General features: G+C 39.9%; 1 protein-coding gene across 1 annotated transcript in view; it reads right to left on the bottom strand.

Annotated features, from left to right (window-relative positions):
* The window catches only part of LOC110830808 (venom dipeptidyl peptidase 4), a 29,515-nt gene extending 7,052 nt beyond the window's left edge, over positions 1-22,463 (bottom strand). Inside the window, exons 1-11 of the mRNA XM_087353325.1 lie at positions 22,327-22,463; positions 21,849-22,002; positions 17,947-18,044; positions 12,834-12,908; positions 12,684-12,736; positions 10,977-11,173; positions 9,645-9,814; positions 6,283-6,383; positions 5,746-5,869; positions 2,318-2,562; positions 377-784 (exon numbers count right to left, since the gene is read on the bottom strand). Coding sequence (XP_087209451.1) covers positions 377-784; positions 2,318-2,562; positions 5,746-5,869; positions 6,283-6,383; positions 9,645-9,814; positions 10,977-11,173; positions 12,684-12,736; positions 12,834-12,908; positions 17,947-18,044; positions 21,849-22,002; positions 22,327-22,350 — 1,649 coding nt within the window. The 5' untranslated portion in view covers positions 22,351-22,463. The remainder of the gene's footprint in view (positions 1-376; positions 785-2,317; positions 2,563-5,745; positions 5,870-6,282; positions 6,384-9,644; positions 9,815-10,976; positions 11,174-12,683; positions 12,737-12,833; positions 12,909-17,946; positions 18,045-21,848; positions 22,003-22,326) is intronic.

Below are 22,463 nucleotides of genomic sequence, written 5' to 3'. Positions count from 1 at the left end.
ACAATTTCGTGTTCCGTGAAGGCGAATAGTTATGTAATACATCACACCCTAAAGTAGCATTAACGGTAACATGAAAATTTCATGTTATGCTTTCAGACAGTTTCCAAAATATTCAGTTTTTTACTACTCGTGTTTAACACACCCAAACTCGCACTGAAAAATGGCAGTCACAGGGCATCAGCACTGCGTAGGATGGCAGTAAATGTGGTATGAAACGCTGCGATACTGTACTTGTATTTTTTTGTCTCTTCGACCATTGAGAGTGTACAAGCCAAACATAGATCGTAAGATAATTTGCGTCAAAATATCGGTGACAAAATGCTATGCTCATTATCAGTTTTATCGCTGTGACATGTCGGACTGTTGTTATACTCACACGTAGACCAGCATCGGATATTTCGTCCGACCGCTGGTGTCTGCTCCAGGTGGTAGCCAGAGGCGTGCCTTTGCCTGGAATCCGCCGGGCACGTTTATTTCGGTGTTCTGTATCTGCGGTAGGTCTCGACCTTCGATTTTCTGTCTCAGATCCTCGTTAATTTCCCAAATTGCAAGCGGGGAATCACTGTCTGACCTGTACAAGAACACGTGAGGTGGGTCTGGGCCAGAGCACGTCAGCGCCAAGTGACTGAAGTCTGCACTAAATGAAGCAGAGGCGTACAGGCAGGCGCGGCCTTCCAGAGTATGTACTTTGCATGACAAGCAGTACGGAGCGCTGCTTCCATCAGCTGCCACCGAATACACGTGGCGCTGTGATGGCTCGTTGACAGGTGTCGATTGGTAGTAGCTGTGTGTAAACAAAGAGTCAAAACGGGGAGAAAGGTAAGTAGAATTAAGGGAAAAAAGATCGGAAATATACGAAGAAATGACTAACTAACGAACAAACTAGATGGCTTACGGAATCCGAAGGTTCATCACCGAATTAACCAAAGCCCTCCACCTGTCCCTCGCCCTGGGCCAACACAAACCAGTCGCCTTCAACTCCTGTCTCCCATAGATCCCGCCTGAGATTATCCTCCCATCTACGTCTAGGTCTCCCCAGCGGTCTCTTCCCCTCAGGCTTCCTGACCAATACTTGGTGCACACCTCTTGTCCCATCCATGCGCGCCACATGCTCCACCCATCTCATTCTTCTCGATTTAATCACCCTGACAATACTGGGGGAGGAGTACAGATTTTTAAGCTCGTCATTATGCAGTTTTCTCCACGCCCCATCGTCTTCTCTCCTAGGCCCAACTATCCTCCTCAACACCCTGTTCTCAAACACCTGCAATCTGTGTTCCTTCCTCTGAATGAGAGACCATGTTTCGCACCCATACAAAACAACAGACAGAATTATTGCTTTGTATACTTTAATTTTCAGGTTCTTAGAAATCAGACGGGAAGACAAAATATTTTGAACTGAGAAGTAGCAAGCATTTCCAGAATTTAATCTCTTCCTAACTTCCTCATGAGTATCATTTTGATTTGTTATTGTTGTTCCTAGATATTTGAATTTTGTCACACATTCAAAGGATTTGTTAGCCACCCTAAGATCGCCTGTCTGCTGACGACGAGATACAAACATGTACTTAGTTTTTTTTTAATTTACTTCTAGCCCCATCTGTCTACTAGCCTCTAGTAAAACTTCTGCGTTCCTCTTTATTGTATTCATATCGTCCCCCAATAAATTAACATCATCAGCATATGCCAATAGCTGATGTGTCCCATTCAACGGCAAACCCTCCTGCCTATCTTGGACCTTCCTGATAGCATATTCTAGCGCAAAGTTAAAGAGCAAGGGAGACAAAGCATCTCCTTGTTTCAGACAGTTCTTGATGGAAAATAAGTCAGATAAATATTTACTTATATGAATTTTGCTACAGGCTTCATTTAAGCACACGAAGAAAATGACTAGAAAAATAAAAGCCGTTGTACCGTTCTTAATATTATCAAATGTAACTTATTCTTGTAGCAACTTTAGCTGCGTTTCAAATAAAATTAATAGCTCCTAGCACAATGTATAGCTTATGCGGTGTGCATATGTTTTATGCAGTGATATATATATATATATATATATATATATATATGTGTGTGTGTGTGTGTGTGTGTGTAATCATTGCAAATCAATTTAAGTGGGCCTACTGAGACTGGGCATATTAACTAAAAGCATACATTTCAGCACAACTATTCATTCCCCAGTCAACTCTAAATATATTTTGTGTATATACTCTATAAACCAATCGAATCCATTCCATTTTATACACACCTTAAATAAAATTCTAATTCACTATTTTAAAACACTAACGCTTTTATCAGCCATTCCTGCGCTCGTACTCACATGATGTCGTTGATTCTATCCCATCCATATATGTACGTCACGACCGATCGTCCGGAAGTTAGCGGAGTCTCTGTCGCCATAGTTTCTCGTAGCGTTGCACCTCGAGAAAGCAGTGTAACTTGTGCGTAGTTACCGTATCCGTCACCTTGATCCTGTGGCAACACTGTGACTAGTCGTGAGCCTGTTGCATCGAAAGTGGGAGGTACTACTTCCAGCCATCCTGCAGTTTCCGATAGTTGATACACCTGAAGACACATTACACATGTGATTCTGACGGAGCTGTAACTTTAAATAAACTTTTGAACTCCGACAACACGTGTTACTCGACAGGCCGTTCGAAGGTTCGAAGGACGTCTACATTTTCACCAAATGCGTTCTTGACTGCTTCGCCTTGAGTTTGATCTATTGCAGACATAAATCCGCTGTTGACAGAATTAAAAAGTTTGGGAACTGTATTCCGTACTGAAACACACTTAATATACTCATGTGTTCTTTGCAACGCGTGTTTCTTCTTCTTCTCCTTGCTCTTTTACCCCTAGGTGTCAAGGTTTTTATTCAATTAATCTGTTTGGACGGCGGTAGGACTCCTTGGATGAATGATCAGCCCGACTCAATACAATACAATACAATATATTTGGTTTAGACTATATACAGAGATCTGTGGCCGCCTAACACCAGGTTTTCACGGCCACAGTCCTTACATACGTAGCACTATTCGCACTACTGCTTACTACAACTATTCACTAATGCTACTCTACATGACTATTCCTTAATCCCTAATACTATTTACATAACTCTTCCGTATTGTTCTCGTGCCTTCTACCCCAGTGGCAGTTCTAAATTCCTAATTTTGACCTGTCTTTTACATCTTACTTTGTACAGAAATTTCCCTACATCCCTGACCTCCGTGTCATTCGTAGTGCTTAAAATTTTCTTGAAGGCCAACTCTTCGCCAACGGTGAACCACTTGTTCCTCAGGAGCTGTTCCCTCCACCTCCCGGTTTCCGTACACTTTAATAGTATGTGAATCTCGCTTTCTGTCGCCCCACATAAAGGGCATATTTTCCCATCCATGCCCCCCCTCATCCCTCTCAGCTTCCAAATACCCGCTCTGAACCATGCCCATCCCTCTCTCTCCACCCTCGTACAGCAACCAATGCAGCCCTGTCTACTCCACCCTGATTTCATCTCCCCGTACAACGCCAGAGATCTCTTTTCTCTAATTTTAGCAAAAACGTTCTGTCGTTCTATGGCGTTGCACCTTTCCTTTAAAATTTCCCACGTCCTGCCCACACTTCTTCCTTGCGGATCCTGCCAAATATACCCCAACCCTAATTTATCTAATTCCTCTTTTACCCCCTTAGCCCATCCCCCAATTTTCAAGTTCAGTACCTGCCAGTCGTAGCATCTCCTTACTAAATCATCCCTGTCCATTTGCAAAATCCTTAACCAAAATTTTGTGACCAACCCTAAAACCTTGCTCCTCCTGCTGTCTCTCCCCAGTTCCACTTCGGCTACCCCATTTGCTCCGACCCTTGGTATCCCTAGGACCTTCTTACAAAATCTCCCGTGGATTACATCAACTTCTTTCCATCCCTCCTCTAATCCCCATATTTCCGCCCCATACATCAGCCCGACTCAAGGCCTCTACCTATACAATCACAGAAATACGCGGACAAACATCCATGCCTTGAGTGGGACTCGAACCCACGGTCGCAGCAACCAGGCGCTCGAGGTCCATGCCTCAGACCGCGTGGCTACTGCGGCCGGCGCAACGTGTGTTTAGAGCAGTGGTATTCAACCTGGGGTACGCGTACCCCCGGGGGTACGCGAAGACATCTTACGGGGTACGTGAAATTTAAAAATATATATATTATTTTATGATAAACACTGAATAATCAGTAATGTAATTTATTTAATTTATTTTAGATGTAGATTATATACTATGTATAACTTGAATTATGCACCAACAACTCTGGGGGTACAAAGTTGAAGAGAAATTATATCTGGGGGTACGCGAACAAAAAAGGTTGAATACTGCTGGTTTAGAGGTATTAAATCAGCCTTGTTCGACAGTTCCCACTTTGGCCACCAGATCGCAGCACCTTAATGTCTATCTCACGACTTCCCCCTCGTCCGTCAATTTGTTTACCACCACAGGTAGGAAATTTAAAAAAAATACGATTTTGGGGTCTTGCAGAATAGCACACCCTCCATATTAAATTTAATCGAAATCTGTCGAGTGGTTCTCAAGGTGGCAGATGGACGGAAAGACAAATACGACCATCCCATACTGCGTTCTCGCTGTACACTTCGTGCAAAGAACGCATAATAAACAGTAAACATACTAAGATTCATACTCAGTCATAAATCGTGTTATTGACGGAGTGTTACTTTATACATACTTATGCGGCATTTAATTAAATATGTAACATGTGTAAAATATGAAACATATCAGCAAATACAAGTATGTATCGGCAGATATAAATACATTAATTAGAAACGTTATTTGCCAATGTTTTTAAGTTGAATGGCTTTTGGGAAATAATACCGCTTGCCTGTTGAAAACAGCTTATAAACACACAAAAAATATATAAATGAGTAAAGACGATATAGTGAGGTTAGAGGGGAAGACAAAAGAATGCTGAAGAAAATGTTGGTTCTAAAAGTTACATCATGAGGAGCTTCATAATTCGTAGTCTCCGCCTAATTTTTTGTTGATCAAAAGGAAAAGGAGTATGAGATGGGCGAAACGTTTAATACGTGTGGGAGACATGAGAAACGCTTGCAAAATTTTGGTCTGTAAATCCGAATGTAAGAAATCACTTGACAGACATAAACCTCGTAGATGAAAATATATTTTGAAACTGTATTTCGGGGAAATAAAACATCTTATACGAGAGGGTAATGCTATAATTGAAATGGATCAGGATAATGACAGTTGCCAGACTCTTGTGAACATGGTAATGAACCTTCAAGTTCCATAACAGGTGAATATTTTCTCATGAAATTTTACGTTCTCGCGGCGGCGACTTCTGGGAAGTTGCGCCATGTAGTCCCGTACTCAGAGCAACATCCCAGGAAGACAATCAACTTCGAATGATTTCTCGTCAGTTTGACTCTCAGGTTTTAAAAGAATGTCTCGCACTATGCAGTTACAGGCCTGTACTTTAATGTCTATTTAAAACTATTTTGGGCAAATGTAACAAGATGGCAGATCTTAAGTTATCCACTGAGACATTGGCCATCAAGTATGGAAACGAAAGTAAATGGACAGCCTAATATAAGTGCATTTGGCCACAGCGTATTTGCTGTAGTGTTGTAAACTTCGTTCAGTCGGCAATACATGACCTCTAAATTTCCTAATGTATGACATGCACAGACAGAGGTCAGGTAACAGGGAAGGCAAGGCGAAGACCGGTACTCACAGCCTGACAGTTGCCAGTCCTCGCGACGCAGATCTGCAGCAGTCCCAGGTTCTGTACTCGGTTTGTCCAAATGACCGACACTTGCTTGTCATCTACCCATTCGACTGTGTACAGAATGTGATCCCTGAAAATAGACGACTGGCCGCTGTTCACCACTGCCACTGTACGTATAATACTCATAAATAATCACTTACAGGAAATAAATTGGTTCTTCGTTGTAGCGAAAATAATGTTCGTAAATTGGAAAGTAAATATAAATGTACATGGGTGTAATTGTTTGTATGTATATTCGAAAATATGCTAGAAGTTTCAGTCACTTAACGTAGGAAAAATATTCTAAAATCGGACTATGTGAAAGAAATAAAGAAGAAAGAAAACGAGAAACCATAAAGAAGAATTTACAAAATAAAGATTAAAAGACAGGCAGGAAAACGGAAGGAAATATAAGGAAAGAGGGAAGGAAGAAAAGGAAAAACAGAATAAACATTAAATGAACAAAGAGAGAAAAACTACTGGAACTAACTGTAAAATACTCACCAAGTCACTACGTCGACGGGGGCCAGCAGATTTACAAAGCCGGACGACAGGTTTGTGAGGTCCACCACATGCAACGTGACTTGTGGATTCGTTGTACCAGGCTGCAACACAGACATATGACAGCTACACTAGCGCTACCACCAAAGACCAAGAATATTCTTACAACCAGCAGACATTTTCAAACCGTACTAATTCGTGTGAGATGGCTTTATTTAAACGGAAAGTAAAGGGCGACCTAGCAAATTTATTATTCGTTTCATAGCCATAATTGATGCCGAAACTCATATAAATAGTATTAAAGATTCAGTTCCTACCACGAAGAAAACACAGGACGTGCCCATTACAAAGATCAACTGGTCAACGCTGTTAAGGAAATAATAGCTATTTATTCCGAGAATCATAAACCATCAATATGCTCTGTGGGTAAAATATAAAAGTATACACTGATAAAGCAATGGGTATATATAGTTACTTCATAGATTTAAAAGGTTAATTACTGAAGCATACAAGCCAGAACATATCAGTGGGTAAAGATACTTTCTACAAGTTGGACGACCGGATTTCTGTTCCTGGCAAGAGCAGTGTATTGTTTTCTTGTAACAATTGTGCCCTCGTTAACTTTGGAGGCCTCTCATTTTGTTATCCAATGGCTGCAGTGGGGAATTCTCCACTGGGTTGATGTCGGCTGGAGTGTAAAACTGACAATTGACTTCCATTAGAACCGACGTATTAAATGCGTGGACCATATACCACTGCGTCTTCTGTACTACGTGGAGTAATGCTTGAACACGCGGGGTAAATGTACCTCTCGTGAAACTTTGATGAACAACAAGGTTGCTCTTGAGGCGATAAGTTGTGACACGAATGAGATTCAAGCGTTGCTCAGGATAAACTCCATGCTTAGTCGTTTCGAGCCACTGGGATCCGTTCCAATGTAGTTAATTTATAAGTACGAGGTGCGATCGGAAAGTTTCAAGACTGTGTCAATAGCGGGCGAACCGGATGTAGTACGAGCTTCTGACTTTAGGGGGTGCGGCCTACATTCATAGTAAATCAGTGTGGCAGCCGGCATCATCGAATTAGCATTTGTTTCTTAGTTACGGGCGGTTTGGTAGTGCATTACACCGACCATCCTGCGATTTCGGAATGGCGTGTGCATCAAATTTTGCCAAAGACTCGCCAAAACGGCTACGGAAACCTATGAAATGCTAAAGCAAGCATTTGGGGAGTCCGCAATGGGTCGTGCATAAACTTTTGTGTGGCATTCACGTTTAAAAATGGCCGAACCTCTGTCGATGATGACGAGCGTTCTGGACGACCATCTTCGAGTACAACGCCCGAAAATATTACGAAGATTCGGCAGGCCATTCACGAAGATCGACGTCGTACCATCAACGACTTGTGCGACATTGTTGGGATAGGCTATGGGACCTGTCAGATGATTCTAAAGGAAGAACTCCACATGCGACGCATCATGACAACGCGCCAGCGCACACCGCCCTCAAAGTTCGCCAGTTTTTGGCCTCAAACACCATGGCCGTCATCCCGCACCCTCCTTATTCGCCGTGTGACTTCTTCCTCTTCCCAAAGATGAAAATTCAGCTAAAGGGAAGGAGATTTGAGACGATAGAAGAGATTCAGGCAGAATAGCAGATGGTGCTTGACAGGCTGACAAAGAAAGATTTCCAGGGATGCTTCCAGGCTTGGCAGCGGTGCTGGGATCGTTGTGTTCACTCCCAGGGGAACTACTTCGAGGGTGATGGATGAATTTAATACCTGAGATAAGTGTACGGGTTTTTATAGGAACAGTCTAGAAACTTTCCGATCGCACCTCGTACGTATTTCATTTAAACTTTTTCGTGGTTATCCTGAGTCCTGTCTTCCAGATGCATTTCCTCACACCCAACCAAAACTGCTTAGTTGGACTCCTACTAGTTCGTAATTTGCACTCCCAAGACCACTGTCGATTCAGCAGATGCCAGAGCTTCATAAGTATCGAAGCAAACAAATTACTAGTGACAGTAGCCTGTAAGAGACTTATGATACCTTTCTTACTTACGGGGATAATTTTTCTGTGAGTTATCCTAGACTCCTTTTAGGACGTTTGGTATATTTACTTCATCAGAGGCCTGACCCGACACAAGGCCCCTATTTACACATTACACACACAACAGAAAGACGCATGTTTCAAGTAGGATTCAAATCCGTGATCCTAGTATTGAACTACAAAGATTCTTGGTTTAGACTATGCCAATAGCCGTTATCCACTAACTAACTAACAACTCCCTGGTAGCGGGATCCGCAGGTCCAACATCGACAACACCAAAGCCCGACACCGGCCACGATTCTGAGCTAAATCCATTCATTTGCCATCCTCACAGCCCACTTTCCCAAGATCCATCTTGATGTCATCCTCCCATCTCCTTCTCGATCTGTCCAATGGCTATTTTTCAGAAGGATTTCATACCAAAATTCTGTATGCAACGGTTGTCTTCCCCCACATGCGTGCTACATGTCCACCTCAAAGGAGCCTCCTATATCTCACTATCCTCTCACTATGCTAGGTGACCTGCACGATTCCCGCAGCTCCCCTCGTTATGTAATATTATAAACTCCGCAATTATTTCATTCTTCCTGGGTCGAAATATCTTCCTGAGCGCCTTGTTTTCAAACAAAAACAATTGTAATTTACGTTCTTTCTTCAAAGTAAGAGACTATATTCCACAACCATAAAATACAACAGGCAGAATTATTGTTTTATATATTTTGATCTTTAGTTTTTGAATTGAATAAAGACAAGCGTTTCCCAAATTTATTCTACTTTTAATTTCGTCGTGGACCTATTTTCTCTTTACAGGATCTGAGGTATTCATGGCGGAGAGTCTGAAGATGGCTGTGTTCTGGATTGTAGCGCCGTGTAGTCTAATAGACATTTACCGAGCTTTCAGAGGCCTTTGCACAGCATACGCTGTAGTGGGGCAGCATTTCCATATCAAGCTCTTGAAAGAAGATCGGCACAAGTAACTATTACATTGCACTGGACTGCATGACAATTAAATTTTAAGGCATTAATTATTCATCCTACATAGCTGTTGTTACGTGCATATTATAGGAACTGTTCTGTACCGATTTTCTACCGAATAAACATAAGGCAAGTTCTAAATCCTACATCACACCAAATATTTCCTGCCTTGGACATTTCACAGTAAAAAAATTCCATCCTAACTTTATAACAAGTGGACATGAAAATGTTAAGCCACTATTGGGCTACTTCCTGCAGGGGTTAACAAAAACGAGATCAGTTACGTATTTCGTTTTATTTCGGGCACAATTCGTGACAGTAGACGTGCGATGTTGCTCACCTTGGGGTACCTTATTTTAATGGTGTCTGAGTACTGTGATTCGAGGGTACCAGGCTGCCCATAGTGGAAGTACGAGGCAGTCTTTACGTCCAAGTCGTTGAACGTAGCGAATGCAAGCAACGTGCTGTCCGTTGAAAACCACAGCGCCGAGCCCGAACCCAGGACCTCCTCTGGAAGAGACACAAAACTTATTACGTGCTCATTGTGTTCAGATGACGACCGCTGTGAGCAGCACCCGGCCTGCAGGCCGCCATGTCAAATTACAAGATGACTACTACGCATGACTCGTGAAAGAGATGACCGTCTAGAATAGGGTTGGCAACCTGCTTTCAGAGGGCTACATCTTTTTTATGGGGTATGTCACATGATCTGGGAGTTTGACAATGCAAGAAGGGAAAAAAAATTCTGCTCCTGAGGAACACTGATATAAGTATAGAATGTATGTATTAACTAAGCAAAAGCGAGGACACTCGCAAAAACTATATTTTAATGAACCAACTTTGTAAAAATAGGCGTATATCGTTAAAATCGTGTTATTGTGCCAAGGTACATTTCCGTTCGTCAAACTATATGGCATTTAACAAAACAATGGAAATTGTTGAAGTTTTATCAAATTAGCATTTACTTGAAATCAAAACAGTTTGAACGCTGCTAACGTCGTTACAGGAAACTCAGTTGTATGGCGAGATACAGCATTTAACCGTTTTCAAGTGAATATCAGCTACACTCTTTAAGTTGAAGAAATACAAATTTTTTCTTCGACCCTCGACAGAGATATAAAAAGCCATAACGGTCCCCGGAAATAAAAAAGTTACCGACCCCTGGTCTACAGGGACTTTCTAAAGCCATGACAAACTTAATTAGGACCATTGGCCGAGATTCGAATCCGGATACGAGGATTACTAACCAAACCACACAATAACCATGATAATGACTTTTACTTACCTTATTTTACGACGATTTATCAACAACATTGTTCACTTATCGCCAAATCGAATAACGTTTTTTAATGATGAATGTGTAATGATTTTAAAACAAACTACCATGGTGTCTTGTAAACAATTACGACGCTAATTTCTTGTTTCATAACAAAACGTCAGTCGAAATAAATTTGTGTATAGCGAATAGGCAACCAGCAGTCCCGCCAGGACAGAAGACTAGGATTCCAAACTGATAATTTTATACTAGGAGGAATTGAAAGTCCCGGCGGTCCATAAGAAGTTGTACGAACTTGGAACAGGCTACGTCCTAGTAAGTAATTAAATCCGCAATCGCCCGAATTCGAAGCGGGCAGTTTTGGTAAAGTTTACGGGAGCCTTATGAAGAAATCACCTTCATACACCCAGTCAGGTACGCCGTTATAGAAGACGCCTGGAACACCGGTGAATGTGACTCGCTGCTCCACGGTATCCGCTCTTCCCGACGCTCGGTAATATATGTCGTTGTCCAAAACATACACTAGCGCGCTGCCAGTCGGAGCAAGGCGTACTAACTGCAGGTGGGCGCCATTAGCCACTGGAAAGTATGTCCTGAGCACACCACAAGAAACACAATATATTTATAATTGCTTGTTTAATAGACGCTTTTTGAATAAATAACCCCTGTAGCCAAGGGTAATATGAGTATAACAACAGATGAATCTGTTTTTCATTGTAGACAAGCGAAATTAAATCGTTGTGTATTCCATTAGAACTGGAAATATCTAAAGAACTTGGTCTTATGTGCATTCTATTAACTCGATTAAAAGTCTGATTTCTTGACCTTAATTATGCCCACATTTGCCTCAGTTTCGTATTTAAATTTTATAGGTTGCTTTGAGTTAGCGTGCTCGCTACTGGACCCAAGGTTCGCGGGTTCGATCCCGGCCGAGGTCGATGGATTTTTAAGAGTGATAAAAATCCATAGCACATCTTCCTTCGGAGGGAAAGTAAAGCCGGCGGATCCATGTCGTAGATTTACGGCATGTAAAAGATCCTTGCGAGCATGATACGAGAGAAAAATTCAGCGGCAATTTCTCACCCAAGTCTCTCCTGATTCACTACTTCACTGCTAGATGGCTCTTGCAGAGAAATCAGGATAGAGTAGAAATTGTGCAGTCAGTGGGCTTGTCACTCACTACGCATAAATGCACGCTTCAAAGACTAAGAAACCTCCGAAAGGAGGCGGCAATGGCCCATTAATGGGTTAAGCTACTAATAGATAGGTTGGTTTGAAGTGGAACAAGTTTGTTTTATCACTGATAACTGATTAGGTATATTTGTATAAACTGACAAGTCTTTTAATGAATTACATAGATCTCACTGATTATATCTGAATGTGGTGGATTAACTCCTGGTCTATATGATAACATAACTGGTTCTCGTAGTACCATGTGAATCACCTGCAAGACTAATCGACTTCACAACACAAAAAACCATAATCGATATCTCCACCACAAATTTCCATGTATTTCCTTGTAACTGTGCAGGCTTACTATAACTGTAAATTGTGTTATTCCCTTTTGATACACTTAAAATTATTAACCCTTTAAAGCCCAGTGGTAACTATATGTCTCTCCTGCAAAAACAATTAGTAACAACATTTTTAATTTATGGGAATCGTATGATTCTCACTATAAACAGAGGTTATTTTCATAAACAGTATTAATAAATCGGTCTGTGTAATGGTGAAGTGTGGTGTTTTCTTCGCGTTACGGACTTAAATCACTAAATACTATTTAGATGAGTTTTGGTTTCAAAGGGTTAAATAGACATAGTCACTTCAAAAGCAACTTATGAGTTTTGTTCACATTCTCTTAGTTCTTTGTATCTATTATAAATCCGAAATTTATCTACTGATTCTTCTGGTCACTAGAATTTACTTTTAAATGAAAATTGTGAAGGACACTAACAATTTTAATATTAAAACTACGACTTGGACCTTACTGCATACATGCATACATCTGTGTAATATTTGGATACATGTATAAAGTATTCCGTATTCTTAGCCTGTTAGTATGATTAACTTGACTTGTACACGCTACACAGCGGCTACACGCACCTGTCATTGAGATCGTAGATAACGAACCTGGAGACAGTTGAATGTCGGAAACCCTAGCAACAGACAACAGAGGGCAGTAGATTAGTCAGTTGAGGCGACAAATATCAGACTCTTGTGATCACAATGTGTACGTATAGTCATAATACAAACCGCTTGCAGGTCATAACCAATCAGAAGGTAAAGTCCATCAGCCGAAAGTTCGTAGCTCGTGGCCCGGTACTCCTCCTGCATACAACAAAACAAAAATAATCTCATGTCATGAAAAATATCTGATTTTGATGCCAGGTGTTTTGTTTTAAATTATTACCAAAATAAAAACATATTAATATAACGTTACCATGCAACGGGTTTAAGATAATAATTTGCTGGGACCATTCTCGCATGACGCTGTATCGACTGTGGCATTATGATAGAGAATGCAGATTGGAAAAGATGTGGAAATAAGCAACCATGGTATAACCTTCGGGTCAGAATAATATGTAAACCGCGAGATATCAGTCGGCAAAGTTGTTAGCTACTGTCTGATAAACCTGTATTTAATTCCCTATCAGGATAAAGATTTATCTCTTCGATAACATTCCCAGATTGATTCTGGAGCCCATCCAGTAACCTATTCAGTGGAGCCATATTTCTACCCTCGCTTCGTACTTCATGGCGTGATTTTAAACAGAGATTCAATTTCACGTCTACCTTAGGTGTAATAATAGCAGTAGGAGGCCTATCAGCAGCAGCAGTAGTAGTAGTAGTAGTAATAATAATAGAAGAATAAAGTAACCTTCGTTATGCTGGTGTTTATTCATAAGAACTGTAGAGTACTATCTCAACATTCTATTGGCGAAGCTGACTAAATATGATGCAATACACAAGCCGTCGCATTAGGTCAAGGAACACCCAAAGTGAAATGGGACATATTTAATTTACATTGCCATGCTTTGTCTTGGGTTGTGGAATGACACAGTTGTCTCCATTCTAATCTCACAGACGCTAAGTTAGATTTACAGAATCCCATGATTTGATCTGTAATCGCAATGCACTGCTTTTATGTCTTGTAGAAATCACGCAATTGTTTGGAATGATAGCAAATGCGAAAGACATTCAGCTGTCAACACATGATTTACGGCATAGATTAAAGTAGCTTTAACTCTAACTACGATAAGCCAACCTTAGCCTCTCTTTTGAAATCAACAAAAATGTACACAATTAAGGATCTGTGTTATGCACTACATATTTATGTTTGGTAAACAAATAAATAACTGAACGCGTAAGGAAGAAGCAGTGTTAGTATGAAAGTTATATCTTCGAAATCATTGAACAGATTTGGATGAGGTTCGGTGTAGGGGGTGAAAAGTAAAATTTGTCTTATACATTTAATTTCGTCCTGTATCGGTTCAATATAATTCCACGTTTTTGAAGCTAAATCGAACTTGTATTTTTTTGACGGCTCAACGTACAGAATATTGGGAAAAAATGTAAAATATAGATCTCATTAATAAGTAAAACTTTGATTTGAATAATTTTGATATAAATAACGAAACATAAAAAAAATGTTTTACGAATACATATATTTCTATTAATACAGAAATACGACGTTAAGATTTCAGCGGTAATTAGGCTATAATTTTAGTTTTTATGGGTACGAAATTTGGGGTGTTTAAAAACAAATTTTGAAAATTTGGATATAATAAGGAGAAAGCAACAGTATGTTGGAGTTAATCACATAATGAGGAGGTTCAATTTTGTTTATAGTTTTGATAGTATTTATCTTATTAGGATGATTAATTCAACGAAATTTATATAACTTTTAACAAATGCGATATGCATGATTGAAATCGTGAGGCAGACTACGTGGGAGACCTACACATAGATGGAAGGATAATATTAAAACTAGTTTTAAAGCAATGTAATGGGAGGATGGGGCGGGTATATAACTGACTGATGAGAGCCCAATTCTGAGCTTCTGTAAGCATGGCAATGAATCTTTGGCTATAAGCTGAAGAAATATAATCTTCTTACAAAGACACTGCACAATGGAGAATTAATAAATTACACTAAAAGTAAAAAAAAAAGGTCAGGGTATTATCTGTGATAAATTCGGTTTGATACACTAATGTTATAATTTGCTTTGGTTTGTAAAGCTTCTTGGCTTTATCAATTTTGGTTTACAAAATCCGTAGATGAAGTAATAATTATTTTCAGTGTTTATTTATTTGTAGTTTATTTAGCGAAGCTTTTGAGTAGCTCGGACTATATAGCGAGGAATGACAGGATGATAGTGAATAATGAATTGGAAAGGACATGGAAGGAAGCGATTGTGGCCTAATTTAAGACAATTTGCCTGGAGGGACTGAGGAAAACCACGTTAGCCGATTGCAACCCGGGACCTCACGAATACTCGACTACGACGTTTGGTGTTGTGGAATTAATTATTCAAGAGAATTGAAGCGGTTCAGGTTAGGGTCAAACGGTATCTATGGTACATTCACGTAACAACTGATGTCTTGTAGATTTGAATAAGTGAATAGAATATCCCGCATCACTCATCCTGTTGAGGTGAGACATACTGATGGCGCCGATGTGAGAGCCAGCTGTCGCAGCCCGGCCTCGTGAATGATACACGAGGCCAACCTCTTCATAAACCCATCATGATCGATTGCATTCCGCATCTTGCAAATTTGCTTCCATGAAAACATTCCGAAGCTCGGGGCTCTTGTGATTAAGGTGTTAAACGCTGGCAGGCTAACACCTACACTACTCTCCGAAGCTATTAGCAGAGGTAGGCCAGGTTAATGCCGTTTTGCACTCAGTTATAAAGCCAACGTGTGATGTGATGTAGAACGTGTCATTCATTCCTCAAGTTTTATCTTCTTGTGGGCTTATACCACTACATGTTATTAATCCCTTGAAACCGAATGAATGAAGTTTCAGGCAACTAGGATAGACGCAACGTTCTGTAAGGTTTATTCAAAATTTGTAACGAGCCCTTTAAAGCCGAAGTTCGTCAAAGTAATATATAAGAATTAATTAATGCCCCAAAGAAAATAACACTTCGCCACTACGAAGAACAACTGGCCAATGGCTGATTAAAGAAATAATCCCCATTTACAGATAAATGTCAGATAAATTCATTTTACATCCTCAAACTATACTTCTTTAGAATCCATTTTAATATCATCCCTAATCTACGCCTAAGTCCCCCTAGTGGTGCCTTCCCTTCAGGCTACGTGTACCAGCCATCTGCCCCTACATACTAAGGCAATAGGTCTGCATCATGTAAAATACAGACCTTACTAAGATGTCTTCACTTTACTTCGAGACTTCTTACGATGTGAGCTAACGAAATATAAAATAATTTTGTAGTGCATGTACGGTAAATATCTGCATTGTTGATAACGTTTACCTGCAGTGGCATTTATTTTATTTTCAGTTTGGCGTCCCTACTCAGAAGAGCAGTTCTTGAGGAGTTTTCCGATGTAATCATTCCTGTAAGTCATTTAGGAGAAAACTGAAATTTGCCTATGCGGTTAAGTGAATTCAGGAGTCAAAGGGGGAATTAAAAGAGAAAGCATTAAGTAATAATCTAACTTAACTTCATAAACCGTAAAAGGGAAACGTATAACGCATGCACAACGTTCCAAAAGAAATTACTCTGCCATTTCCCTGAAAGCGCGCCGCTTCGGTACATCATTCCATTCGTGAGAACAAATGACTGTGTGACAACTACAAGGTCTGTGGTTGGATGCGCGACAGGCATTTAGATGAATATGGCTGTCAATCAGTGGACTGAAGCACACAGTTGGGCAATATATGTGTCAGTGTACTGAGAACGGCAACATTATTTTGTTCTTTGGAATATTAATTAATAATGTACTGTGTTAATAGCGCCACCGAGAAGGGGATATCTTGCGGCCAGTGTTCCGTTTTGAACGCTCGTCATAGGACCATTTATTAACACTGAAAGCTTCGTGGAATTCGTCAGCCCCAGACGCCTAGCTGTATGGAATTTCCTATTGGTCTTTCGTGGTCATCTTTGCCTTTATTCCAGTGTTCATAAACCTCCGTGATACCGCAGATCCCCTTCCTCCCAGAAAAATTACCTCGAACATTTTGACTGAATGGATCAATATAGATAAAGGATGTAATATTGCTATTATTATTATCCCATCTATTCACCACTTTATGTGGTATTTACTTCCATGTACCCGAGACAGACCTTGTCCCTAAGGTACATAGGGCAGCGGCAATTTCCGGAACACATTTTGTTTGTAATGCATGTTACATGTATTATATAATTTTATTTTATGAAATTATCATTATTATTACTCATGCTTTTGCTCTAATTTTGAAGTAAAAATGTGATGAGAAAAGCTTAATACTTTCCGTCTTTCACTTACTTCCATTCTGTGAATATGTAGCAAAGCAGCATCAAAAATTATGATATTGTGACTTAGTTGTAATACAGACTTACTTTGGTCATGGAGATATATAATTATGGTCGTGAAACAATAAAATTTATAGAAACTTCACAAAAATAAACAGTAAAATCTACTCAACTTGCGGAAACCCTTAGGTATAACCTTAAGATTCTCGGTTGAGAAATGTCTCATTCGACACTAACTAGATACCTGTTGATATGACGTCTTTAGACAGAATACCAATGCATCCAGTGAACATGTAGAAAATACTTTTTACTGGCTGGATGCAGAGCTGTGACTTAAACCTAATTTATGGATATATAAAAATAAACTACGTTAGAAGTAGCATTTGAAGATGTGAAGTAGACTGAACATTTGATTTCCACTAAGAAGGGAATGTCTTGACCAGCTCCTCTTTAGTTGGCCATTGAAGGCTACTCCATGGACCCGGAGTTTCTAATTTGTGGTCAGTTGAATGAAATTTCCGATCCTCACGGCGGCGAGTAGAAGATGGCTGTCTTCTGGATTATTGAACCGTGTGGTCTGGTAGAAATTTATGGACGTTTCAGAGGTGCTTGCTGCCTCCACCTATCACCTTGATGTTGGAGTCGTCAAATGCATCTGAAACGTCTGTAAATTTCTACCAGACTACACGGTTCAACAACCTAGAAGACAGTCATCTTGGGGTGAGTTATTTATCGTCCATTGTCAAGCTGTTGATCGAACAACACAAAACGCCGAATAATTACGCTATACAAAGTGTTCTCTCGCGAACTGAATACAAATTGCATCATAATGTGACTTTGATCTAATCTGGTCACTTTGCTGTATAACAAATACCTTATACTCACCAAGACTCGACTCTCCACTAAAACCGACGAAGAAAGCGTGGGCAAGTCATACTGTAGGACGTTCCCTGTGTTTCGGTCCGTGTAAAGGAACTGCTTTCCTGGAAGACAGATCAAATATTCAACAGGGTGAGGGGAACAAATATAAATTTACGGCTACGAAGATTCCCAGGTAATGCCCGCTCGTCTTTTCGGTAAAGGTAAGTTGAAGAGAAGGTAAGGCATTCGGAAGGAGGAGTACAGCAGGGTCTGACTGTCTCACTCCAAGCGGAACCGTAGGGGCTCCTTCGAACAAGAGACAATGTCTAGAATTATGTATGTACACAGGTAAGTCGCGACTCCAGAACATGTCGATAAAGCCTCGTTTAACCAAATCTAGATCAAATGATGCAAAAGTTTGTTCGTAAAACGACCAAGCAGAATTAACACAGAATATGATTTCAACTTTAAGCCATGAACTTATAAGTATCCGATTCGTGCAGCCTAGAACGTAGAACATTTATTACATTTATCTGGGAATTGTTATTTGATTTACGGTGCAATATGCATCTGATGCTGCAAAGTGAGCTATTAACACGATGGAAAATGTACTTAACTCTCTTGTATACGTTGAATCCGAATGCCTTCTTTATTACACATTGGTATAGATTTAACTCATAGCAGACTTCTTAAGAAATGAACACAATAGGTATCTACAAATTCTACTGTTACAGAAGTTAGTTAATAGTACAGATATCATATTTAAATTATACAGACATAAAATATTTGTGCCGATATTTATCCTCCGAGTTTGAACGGCGTGTGGACTTGTTAACTATTTTTGAGCCCTAGAATGCCGTAAGCCTAAGAGCAGACAGACGGAAAGATCAATAAATTCCGAATCTTGAAGCAGCTTTAGAGCCACCGATTGATACTTAAAAAAAGATGAAATACAGCTATTTTCTGTGACAGCCGTGCTTGTGGAATCTGACACCTACACTGTATTTTGTACTAAAATAATATTTCAGCTTTTAAGGCAGCAAGTATGAAAATGGCTTGTTTTTGAGATGCGCCGTGTAGACTGACATGTTCATGGACGTTTCAGATGTGCTTGCTGCTGGGATGTTTCAACTATTTAGACAACTGATAGGGCTCTGTGGATGAGTGATTAGCCCGTCGCAAGCTCTCTGCCTACACAGGGCAGTATAACAGAACGACGAGGACAAGCATTAATTCCTTGAGCGGGATTCGAACCCATGAATACAGTGCCCCAGCGATTAAGATTGCAGAGAGCCGGCGGTTGTGTGGCTTTCTTCCCATAACGACTATTAGCAATAGGTATAATTATAGGACTCATTAGGGTCTCTGTAGCGATACAGTTTCTCGGTTTATCACTAAAAGTGATACACCGCAAACTAAACGTTTATTGTCTTGTGTTGTTAGTTGGTTGAAGCCAGATTTTCTTTCCGTTTTGATGCTCCGTTACGCTGTACTGCCCGACAGAAAGAAGCGGGTTCAAGAAGTCGCCGCGCGCGGAATGTAAACATGTAATCCCCAATCGTGTTGGTAATAAGGTCGCGTGTTCTGTAAAATGACAGGCATTTTATGTATCTGATTGTTGGAAAGTGGTTTTTACAAGTTCACAGTACAGACAGGAATCAGTTTCAGTTTCAGCACGTGAGGTATTGGCCACCGAGTGTGTAAAAAGTTTGTTTACAACAGACTGTTTTATTCTGCTTCAGTTAAATTCTCACATGCTCAACATGCTACCATGTCTGCTGTTTTGGTTAGTTGGTTAATTGCTTATATAACACTTTGTTAGTTGTGTTGAAATATAGTGTCGTATCAGGAATGGCATGGTATGAAAACATTACTGATGGAAGCGACAATACCCTAGTTTCAGGTATGGCTCCAGCATTTACCTAGATTGATATAATAGGTTTCTAATTTCGGCCGGTTTGATCATTATACAAATCAGAGGCTTTAAATCTCACTCGGCCAATATCAACCCTGACCGATGAAGATAGCCTGGTAATGGAGACAGCAAACACTGCTGAAACGTCGGTAAAATTCCGCCAGGCTATGCGGTGCAACAACCAATAAAACAGGCATCTACTCGTCGCCGTGAGAACCTGATATCTCACATCCTCACTGATCTTTTTCGTGGGTATTCCTTGGTAGGTCTATCTTAAAGTAATGTTCGAATACGTTGAAATATGGCAGGATAGTTCCCTTCCAAATTCTCACTTATTCGTGATTTTCTTTGATACAAAAAATTGGTATTTCTTGTATGGAACGCTCGTTTGTGATTTATTTAACAGAACTTCATCAAATACGTAGGTTACATAACGTCATATTAGAAATTACATTAATTTCAGAGAATATATAAGATTGATACGGAATGAAACAACCTGAATATATTCTGAGGTACTTGGGTGCTGAGACAGCTGAAACTTGCGATACATCTCAATTAGTATGCCGGTAAACAGACGTGGTTAAAATTGGGTACCTTAGGAAATCAGTACGCGTACATTGATACAGTTCAATTGTTTTTGTCATTATGATAGTGATTGGTTTTTATGCTACGTGCTATAGATCTGTATAGAACAGACATCAACAAACACTGGCAAGGTAGCGATATCTTATTGGGTTCATGTTGGTAGAGATCCTTCATGCTGTCAGAGTAACCCACTGAGTTCATGTACGATCACATCAAAGCGCCATCCTGTCATTGTGACCTAAGAATGACAACTGTCCTTATGTTTACTTCCGTTCCATACGTATCTTAGAGAGACAACAGTTGTAATAAGTGCTGTTCGAATTTTGTTGGTCGGCTCATACTCAACTAAGTTTTTCTATTGTCGCACGAAATATCTTGTTCATGATTATATTACTCCGCAGGCTCCATGAAGGTTCTGTTCTGAAAAATTCGAAAACTCACTTCCAAAATCGGGGAGCGCGTGACAACATCTCAAACCAGTGGGGCTCCTATTTCTTAATGTTGTCACTTAATAGTAAAACATACTTTTCGTATACTGGATAAATTTATTTTGCTACCCGACATCGATTTCTGTAGCAGGTCGCAGACCGAAAATTAATTTCTTCAGAAAGAACAAACACAAAATAATTATGCCGAAAGCACAACTTAGAAATAGAAGTCTACTTATTTTACGTTAATTACCTCACACATTAAGCCAACAATATATATATATATATATATATATATATGTATGTATTTTACGACTACAAATATTATCTGAAAGACCTTTCATTTGCACAGAACGTGAAAAATTTACATTTCGAAACCAACAGTAACCAAATCATTGATCTGCTGTCTTGTATTGATTTATAGACCTATTTTGTATAATTTATTAACAGAAGAACAATTGATCCGAAGTTTAAAAGGTCCTAAATTGGGAGAGATTGTAGTTCGTTGATTGTATTGAATAACAAACATATTGCAAGTAAATAAATGTAATGTTCCTACACGATTTATGTCTGGTAGAACATCATTAAAAATATTGAACTTTTATTGAAGTATTTCTTCAGCAGGGATATTGAAAATAACAACTATGCAATCGTCAGAATTTTTTTAATAATACTGTTAATTTGTCTGTGCCAGAATAAAGGAGTGACAGTCCAAAAATTACAATCGAAATATGACTGTCGCTTTAAAGCCTATATTTCGAATTATCCGTAACCTAGCAAACCCAGAGTTCAGCCTCAAGTTCGTGTTTGATACGATTGTGTTTTTATAAACGGACATCTTCCAGTAGCGTATGTCGTGAGATAAGACTAAATTGCCTAATGTTATAAGATCCCACGGTAGATGTGTCCACTTTTATTCCTTTACTTGCCAGGTTTTGTTTGGACAGCCAGTGGCTTTAGTTGCCAGTGGACTGGGCTTCTCCAACAGATACACTCACCTGATATCCAAGTACCCGAGAACCCGAAGCTACTTAGCTCCCCCGAGATAACCTCTTCAAGTCCAAACGCTCCTTTGGCTCTGTTCACCGGAGGTCTGGCATCAATCCCCATGCAGGTTAGCACTACTACACATGCCTTCAGAAACGCCTCCATCTTTGAGGGAACAGGAAAGAAAGTTTGGTTAAAAGAATTCCGATCCTAATATTTTCAAGGACAATATTTTTTTTTCTAATTGGATATTAATATATACATTTATTTTATGTAAAATGAATTATGCATTTTCCATAATAAATTGAATCCTTTGAGATTCCTTAAACCGATGATTATCAATTCATAACTTAAACAGTCTGTGAATATAAACAAGCACTATCTTAAAACTGATATTCTCCTTGAGGAAATGGGAACGACCTGCAAAATATTCCCATGCGGCAAGCACTCGTTACGCCTCATTAAACAGCAGACAGTAGCTTGACTTACCTGTGCTCTCCTCTTGGCTGTCATGACAGCTTCTAGTGGGTGTTTCCCGCTTCAAACTCCACAACGAAATGGCAGTTTATGCTGGGTCTCCAGGCCGTTAAGTATCAGCGCCTTAAACTGGACCCAAATGACAAGAG

Source organism: Zootermopsis nevadensis, unplaced genomic scaffold, assembly GCF_977971745.1.
Source record: "Zootermopsis nevadensis isolate Lab colony 2312 unplaced genomic scaffold, Znev_1.0 Znev_ptg000022l, whole genome shotgun sequence".
NCBI lineage: Eukaryota > Metazoa > Arthropoda > Insecta > Blattodea > Termopsidae > Zootermopsis > Zootermopsis nevadensis.
This window is presented reverse-complemented; position numbering and strand designations above follow the sequence as displayed.